At 40.4% G+C, this 9080-nt stretch overlaps 1 protein-coding gene across 1 annotated transcript in view; it reads right to left on the minus strand.

Annotated features, from left to right (window-relative positions):
- The window catches only part of LOC130166711 (alpha-1,6-mannosylglycoprotein 6-beta-N-acetylglucosaminyltransferase B-like), a 119369-nt gene extending 112010 nt beyond the window's left edge, over positions 1-7359 (minus strand). The window contains exons 1-2 of the mRNA XM_056372428.1: positions 6833-7359; positions 1729-1841 (exon numbers count right to left, since the gene is read on the minus strand). Coding sequence (XP_056228403.1) covers positions 1729-1841; positions 6833-6900 — 181 coding nt within the window. The 5' untranslated portion in view covers positions 6901-7359. The remainder of the gene's footprint in view (positions 1-1728; positions 1842-6832) is intronic.
- Positions 7360-9080: the final 1721 nt, after the last annotated feature.

A 9080-nucleotide genomic window follows, 5' to 3' on the forward strand; every position in this document is an offset into this window, starting at 1 on the left:
TACATATTCACGCACACCAACACCTGTGACTGTTTCACACTTACAGTAACACCTTGTTTTTCACTTGCACTCACACTCATGCAAACACGTGAAAGCGCACACACAACACAGATTTCCTGTTTTAACTCTAATAGGAGGTAGAATTGGTTGGCCTCCACAAAATGACCTCTGGCTTTTAGTCTTTGCACCTTGTACAGCACGAGATTTTACACTGGCACCCTTTTTTTCTGCTTTGCCACTGACGGTCAGCCTTCACTCTGATTTATGTGATATCGCTTGCTGGCCCAATGTGTTAATGAGCTTTCACTTGTCATATAAGGCTTTGCTGGACGCAGGCTTGAGTGTACATGCAACCCAAGTACAGCAAACAATGTGCAATGATATGGAAATTCATGGTTATTAGGGTCATCTTTATCTGACAGTTAAGTCAGTGGACAAATGACCACATTGAGAAGTATCTTACCATTACAGAATGTGGGGTCTAACACAGTGATGCTTTACTTCCAGGTCATTTCTAATGTATTTTGCCCTGCCCTCATTTTCTTTTTGCCAAGCAAACCCACAAATCTAACATCAGTTGCTCTAAAAACTTGCCCTGCTTTTACAAATCTGCTGTTCTCGTTTTTAAACTAGCAAAACTATTAGTCCTAGTTAAATTTGTTTTGTGCTTGCTTGATTGTTTATTTTTCCATGTAATTTTTCGGTGAAGACATATCACATTCTTTCATACACTGGTTAATACAGTCATACAAGGTCAGATACAACCAGTGGCTAATGTTAAAGCTGTTTGTACTAAACTCAGACACTCTGGAAATGTTGGGAAATTCAATGCGTCATCATTACTGTAATCTCCACTTGTGGCTACAGTAAAAGTTTTATAGGCTTGCTTTAATGGACTCCCATGTGATGGCAAGTCTCAAAAAAAAAAAACCCTGAGTGGGTTGAGGGGAGCTGTAAAATGCATTTTCGGCTGAATTGTTTATCGTTTTGTCTAAAGTCATCAAAGATAGTGCAAGAAAAAAGTGGAGAGAGTTAGGCTGTCAGTCTATGAACATTAAGTAGATTAATTCTGTTGTGAATTATGCATAGTTTTTAGTGTTTTGTCTAAGTGTAAAGTACTGTCAGCTGAGTAAACAACATGTCACCCAACATATACTGTATATATCAACATATATTTTCAGATATACAGTATGTCTCACACACTGCCGATGCATGAACTCTTTGTACTCTCAGGGCTGCCATCTCTGCGTGAGGTTGAAACCCACAGATATAATATTAGCCACCCACCCTGCTGTCACTGCTGGAGATCAGACCAGTAATTTCCAATCTCCTGGCTGGCTACTCTGCTTTATGTCCGTCTCACCACATCAATATTCTTTTACAAGCATGTTGATTTATCTCTCACCACTTGACTGTGACTATAGAAAAAGCTGCTTTTCTGCCCATGGTTATATGAATGTAATGTTTTACTAATTCACTGGTTCTGCTACGACATTTACATTCACTTTATGATTTCTTTGCTGCATTCTGGTATTCCAGGTTTTGTGGTTTCCAGGGACAGGTGGTGCAGCTTTGACAAAGTGGCACATGGCAGTGAAGCGCCAGCAACACCACAGAGAGTTATAGCATCACAGTGAAGCAACTGTTGACACATAAACACATAACACATGCACACTCTAACATATACACACACACATACATACACACACACACAACACATGTCAGTACCTTCTGTGCGGATGGTGAAGGGGGAGTCCCCCAGTCTCTTGGCTGAGAACTGCCCCCCCAGAGAGGTCATTAGAAAGCACAGGCTGAAGAAGCCTATTCCCACCACGAATATCCTGCAACACAAGGGGAGGAGAGAGGGAACGGATGAAAGGGAATTCGAGACAGGCCGGCGAATTTATGGGGAAGGGCAGGTAAATAGATAGTTTGGGTGAGTAGTTGGGTAACATGAAGATGAGGGGAGAGGGAGATGGAAAGTGAGATATTTGGAGGCAGACAAAGGAATGGATAAAGCGTGAGAGGCGTGAAAAACCAAAGGAGGAATGTAGGCAGATGAACAGAACAAATATGGAAGTCAGGTTTTACAGGGCAGAGTGAAAAAAAAGATGGAGGGAAAATACAGATGCAAAAACGAAAAGATGAGGGAAAACGTGGCGGAGAGCAGAAGAGGAAGGGAGGAGAGAAACGAAGAGACAGTCAAGAAACAGCAGGCAGCACTTCTCCAAGGCAGAGCATAAATAGAGCAATGATCACACGGAGAAAAGTAGAAACTTGAAGATAAAGGGCACTTGAAACGTCTTAGTGCTGTGATGTTATTGCTTGGCATACATCTATGACAAGTGGCAAAATAAGGGTGTGCAGTTTGCCCCTGAATGCAGGGAAAATTAATGTGATAATTTATGAAATATCAGAGGTGCAGAGAGGGGAAGGGAAGAAGAGGCAAGAAGAGGACAGAAGACGGACAAAAACATTAAGGCATTTAAGGTGAGTAAGATGAGCTAAAATGCCACATAAGTCTCTGAACACACAAACTGGTCTCACACCCCTCTGTCTGAACCACACAAAAAGTAGGTCAACAACAATGGACTATGCGATTCAGTCTTCACTGTGTGAGTTACCGTATAATGTGGCACCCTGAGATATAAAGGACAGTCGCTGTTTTGTTGTTAAACTGGTCCCAGGTGATCATATTCTCTAAAATCCATCAGGAATGTGGGCTCAGATCTATACTGCAGACCTGGCTTTGTAACATAAATTTCTGCTTTACGCTGCTTTGTGGCAGAGATCTGCTATTTGAAAAGCTACCGTTCCTCAGAGGGGAAAATAAAATGTGACTGTGTGGGTTCTCCCTTGTTAGACAGCCATGAGAGAATCACATCTTTGACTTAAAAAGAGTTGAAAATCAGGTCTTTTGTATCTGAGTAAATCCTGCCCTAGTTAAGCTACTCTCTTCAGTGTATATGGATCAAAGGTTATCTTATTATGCCAAGATTCTTCAGGGAACCAGAGAGGCAAAGCTGTCTGTGATTCTTATCCACTGGACAAAATACCAGTCAGCCTCCATGACTAACAAGTCAAGCCCTACTTTAAAAAAATAAAATGCTTGCTGCTCTGCTGTTAAACCCCACAAGAAAAACTTCTTGGAAGATTTTGCAAAAGTAATGCAGTACAAAGGCAGATTTATGTAACAAAGAATGCCTGACACTCCAGCACTTAAACCATATATTTCAGCAGCTGAGGCCATTTTACTAAATTTCCTCAATTATGTAAATTTGTTTGGATAAATGCATAAAAAATAAATATGTACAAACAAGTAGTTGCAAATAATCTCCAGCATATGAGGAATGCATCCAAAGCAATGGAAGGAACGTAATAAAACACCAGGAAAAAAAAAAAAACTTGCCGGAGCTTTTGTGACACAATTATCACGATTCACTTCATAATTCATGGCCAACCCTCATGTAATCTGTAAACTTTTAACTTCTGCACCAAAGGTTGGAAAACTGAATCTTAACATAACAAATGAATGAATTATTCACAACCATTGCTTTCTCTTCAAAGCCAGGCAAGTGCTGTTTGCTTGGATGCATAGCCCAGTGTGAAATCTGACAGCACTTCCTGGAATGGTAAGTAGCTGCAGTCACGCAAAGTTCTGAACAAAACCTCTTAATATTGATGAGGCCATAAGAAATGAGTTCCTATCAACAGAAACGAAGAATGGCCACTTATAAGAGCATTTGCTGACTGATCTGACTGACCCAAAGGGATCAAGATGATGTTGAATAATCTGTTAAGTATAGAGCCTGGTGGTTTGGCAAGCTCCCAGGGTGACTTTATATTCCAGGACAGAGCCAATGTGTCTTGTGCCGGGTTGTAATTCACTCAGATGGCTTCAAGGACAGACAGTAGGATGTGACTTCTTTGAGAGAAAACTTTTTACTCTGGTACAACACAAAAAAACATATTGACATTGAACAATCATTATCTTCGCGGCTCTTGTCTAATGGGTTGCATCAAATGTGATAATAGCTATCCAATCACTCCAAAAAGTTAAGTCATTACAGTTAAATTAGTCATTTATCTTCATGTTCCATACATTCAATAAGCAAAGTGATCAGACCACATTCTGAGCTGGAGTTGGATCTAATGAATTACAGTAGTGATTACACTTGGAACAAGACAAACAGTAATTTGTGCACGAATACATGTTGAAATTAGACCTCAAAATTCTGATTATCATCTTGAATGGTGTTGGAAGCAGATTATTAGACAACACTTTAATGTGACGATGACTGTGATCAGCACGATTACAGCAAGAGGCTTCAAAGCAAAGTGTCAGCGTGTCAATGGCCGCTCCTGCGTTCAGCATTACTTCATTAATTTGCACTAAAAACAGAGGGAAACCGTAGTCATACTTACATCACAGTCCCAGTATCTAAGCATATGCTCATTTACTCTGCTTTCTCATATAGCTCTATGTCTCTCCCAGGATACTGTAGTGTTATGAAATAATGAAATATTGCCTCCATCTGTTCCAGGCATATTGTGGAATGAATTGGAATAGCTCAATCATTGTCACAGGAACACAGAGCAGCAATACAGTAACTGATGTGCATCCAAACCCATACAATCTTTATGATCAAGGGATTATTAGTCATGAATATGAAGCCATTTTCTACCTGTATGGATTATGCACATCTACACAACCATCTGGTCAGGAAGCACAGTAAGTGGAAGCTGATAATAAAAATCATTGACCTGATTTAGAACAATTATTCATTTTAACTGGCCCGATATTTGCTTTTCAGTCTTATCCTCAGTGCCTTATATTAATACAATAATAAAAACTAAAGAGGCCCAGGTTTGAAAGAAATGAAGGGGTTACGCAAAGGACATGACGCAAAATGGGCTGATTAAAATCACAGATAAACAATCTCTGTGATCTAAGGATGAAAAATCATATGTGTGCAGGGCAGGGAAACGGCAGCTATGGCAGCACAAATACGGATAGAAAAGAAAGGGAGAAGAAAGTGAGAAAATAGTCAGCTCATGTGGGTGAGCAGAGGCTGGTCTGATGACGTCCTAGGGCGATCGTTTCCTCTCTTATCATTTAGCCGTTTTCCAAAGTGGCGTTAGGTGGGTGATATGAGAGGATTAGGCCCCGGTCCTGCCTGACGAGTCTTTAATTAACAGGCTTAAAGTAAATGCTCTGCTCCCTATAATTGGATCAGAAGGAGAGATCTACTATCAGCTAATTGGCTTCCTCACACATGCCTCTAGGTAGATGATTTTGAAGCGAGGAGTTCTGCCAGGCGTGGAGGAGCCATGGTGTAGGTGTTACTTGGGGTGTTTTCCAAGAAACTTTTCCTGGCACCTGAACCAGCCTAAATTCTGTGAAGGATTCTGATTTCATGGCGTCCATACACACTGTCTGCATTTTGAGATAATGTTGATTTTCAAATTTCACATTTACTAGAGTATGACAAGCAACATCTTTGGCTAAGCTGACGCTTTTCCGCTTTAGGTCTTGTCGACGGATCAGACTTGTCGAGTAATAATATTCCTGTTGCCCAAAAATGAGGAAAATCTGTCTACTGTGTCTGTCCTGGTGCTCCTGTGATCTAAGATGCATGTTCACAATATCCCTAGTTCAACTGTGCCCAGGAAGCTTTATTTCTCCACAGGTCTATGTTTAAATTTTTTTGTCTTGCCAAAATTATTCAATAAAGGAAAATTTTAATGAAAATGATCCGACCATTCATAGTAAAACAACTGAAAACCCAGCTCTAGACTAGATATCTGGTTTCATTTTGAATGAAATCACCCGTGGCAAGCTCTCTTTGTCTGCACTGTCAAGGCTAGTGCAGCACTGTCACAAAGCTGCTTAATTGAATGTGTTTGAATAAATGCTCTATCTACTGAGTGGATTGCAGGTGAAGCAATTCAGTGCAGCATGAATGTAACCATTACAAAGGCCTACTTTTTTAAACAAAGGTTGCTGCACAGCTGCTACACCATTGGTCCAGCCCACTAGGAAATAGTTTTGGAAACCTAACAACAGTATTAGCGGGTGGAAAGTGAGTAAAAGGTGATTTGTAGTAACCACTTGGGAAGATACTCTAGCTCTTGTACCACAGATTGTTACTGCTGCTTTTAATCTCCAACTCCCAGGATTAAAAAAAACAAAACAATAGATGGATTAATTAGATGATTTGATTCAAAAGCATTCCTTCATTCTGTACCTATCTGGGCAAATAAAATAAAGCAGGTTGGCACAACATGGCTCAATGGACTGTAAAAGGATCAGCTGTTTAAGTGGTTAACATGTGTAAGAAATCCCCTCAGGTTTCCCCTTTACATCTTCACAAACAAAGCTCAGTCACACAGTGATAATGGAGCTATCCATGTGGTAAGAAACTAAGTTAGAGCTCGGCTGACTGGTAGTACAAGCTCACAACTGCTCTTTCATGATCTGCCGCTCAGTGTTGGCCCTTTATCCGTGTGAATCTAAATCTAATTCATCCAGTAGAAAAAACACCTGGTGTGCCTGTGCATGTGCATGTGTGTAGGTGAGTGCTGACACACATATACACACACCTTGGCTCCACAGAGTACACAGAGACACAGTAGTGTATTTTCTCCGGGCTTTACAACCCAATTTAGCCATTATATTTCTATCCAGCTTTGGGACGTGTGTATGTTAAAATGTATGTCAAACGTATAAGCAGTGAGAAAACATACTTAAATCAATATTGACCGACCACGATGCTCGAGGCTAAAGAGAAAACTGGGTACAAAATAACGTCTCCAGCTCTTTGTCTCTTACCTGAACGGCTTGAACGTTACTAGACATCTTCTGACCATTATTTTACCGTCGATGGTGCCAGTAATCATTTTCCAAAACGAGTGACCCTTGACATTGTTAACCTCCTGACCTGGAACTTGAGGTGGCCAACCATTTTTATATGCGTCCCATCCAGCGGTCCACAGCGGCGGTCAAGTCGGGTTTTTTTAAACAAAAAATGCAGCCATAAGTGGCTTCTTTACCCCTCCGTGAGAAATGGTAGAAAGTTTTATTCAGCAAGTCTCTTTTCCCGTGTGTGAAAATGTCTTTTAAAGCGTTATTCCGTCGTCAAGCAAACACTCTGAATCGGAGGTGAAGTCGCCGCAGGTTGTGTCGACCGTTGGAGTCATATCCGATGTGAGTTCTTGAGAAAAAAAAATGGCGTTGTTATCAAAGATGTGATTTTTTTTTCTCTCTCTCTATGTGGACGAGTTCACGGAGAGGAGAGGTAGCTTCGTGGACGACTCAACTTCACGGTGAAGCCAGTGCGAGTGTGGCCAGTCAGCCGTGTTGCCCTCATACTCATTCACTTCTCAGGAGGCAAGGTAGCTGTAGTGAGGTGATGAACGTCCGGTTAATCCTTTCAAAGTAGTAGCCCCATTTTCAATGCTGGCAACAAGCGTGTCATCAAATCGTAGGTAAAGCAAAAACTAAAGAACACTAAAATACAAACAGGACCACAAATTATGACTCAGGGTCATAACAATGATATTTTCACTCGCTATATCAGACCCTACAGTCTGATGAGGAAAGATTAAGCTGGCAATGGATAGATAGACTAGAAGATGAATGAAAATTAATTTAAATAGGGGAACATATCCCAATGTTTTATAAAAACACATTACTTTAAGATTATTGCCATTTATAATCCTTAAATCACAATCTGCACACAACTGTGCAATAGTCCAAAGTATTCCAAAATGTATTTCTGTGGTGTTTTAGACTGTGAGGGGAGACAAAGAAGCCCATTGAAATAAATTATCTATCCCATTTTTTAATGTTATTGTGCAAAAAAAAAAAAATCTACAAAGCAGATCTAAAGCAATTCATTTAATGAGAAAAAAATGTTTTTGTAATCGACTTTACTGCAGGCTGACGTACTTACACCACTATTAAGTGCGAACATTGTGTTCTTTTATTTTGGAGGAAAGTTCCCATTATTTCCTATGCTGCTGTAGCTTCCTCCGGCTGACTTGATGCTGGTCCGGCTCCACAGTATTATAGAACGATCCGGTGGTCGGAAGGCTCCGCAGCCGCATTCACCTCTACCTCTCTGCATATGCGCCACCTATGGCTTTTAAGTTTAAGAGTTCAGGTACTACTCGTAACATCAACCTTTCTTGTCCCTGCCTCAGTAGCCTAATATGAACAAAGTATCGAACAGTTTGCTATAGCCTTTTCTTCTATGAAGCCTGTAAAAATGACAATTTCTTTATAGAGCAACGGTACAGTCCGTTTCGAGTAGGTCACTGACTCCCACAGGTGGTATCCAGTGCCTCATCAGCGAATGAGAAATTATTTAAATATTATTTTTTATTACATTTTCTGGAAGTAAAATGAGTTTGGACAACAGTTCTGTACACAGAGTAGGTTTCACTATACACAAGGTTACATCTGGATTTAATAAATTGTGGAATGATACATATTTCTTTTCAGCACCGTTTTTTGGGCTCATTGGGCCTCTACACTGCGACTCTGTATCTATTTGGTGATGACAGGGCATCGCTGTGAAGCAGTTCAGCACCACGGACAGCGAATGTGATCAGGATGAACAGCGGCACCCAGCGGCAGGTAGTGTTACTGCAGCCACAGTATTACAGTAACAGCAGCAGCAGGAGTACTGATAATAGCAGTAGTTGGAACAAAAAACTTCATCAAACTTTATAAAACGTTAAAATAAACTTTTAAATAAATTAATAAATAAATTTACAGGGAAGGACACAGTACTGAAGAATACAGTTTATCAGTAGGCTTAAATACAACAGGAACCTTTTTGTTGGGTTTTTCCCAATGGTCATTTAATAAAACATTTTAAACCTAACATACAACTTATTGCACCACTACAGTGAGAATCGACTCAAACAAAAGGCGGAGGAAACCAAAAGTACAACTCTAGATGACCTTATTTGTTCAGTTAAATGATTAGCAGTCAGCTTTAGTTGTGGCACAGATTATACAGTCTTTGTGGCCAGCGGAGCGTTGGAGCAGAAATGGAGGCAGAAGGGGGAGA

Source organism: Seriola aureovittata, chromosome 3 (assembly GCF_021018895.1).
Source record: "Seriola aureovittata isolate HTS-2021-v1 ecotype China chromosome 3, ASM2101889v1, whole genome shotgun sequence".
Lineage (NCBI taxonomy): Eukaryota > Metazoa > Chordata > Actinopteri > Carangiformes > Carangidae > Seriola > Seriola aureovittata.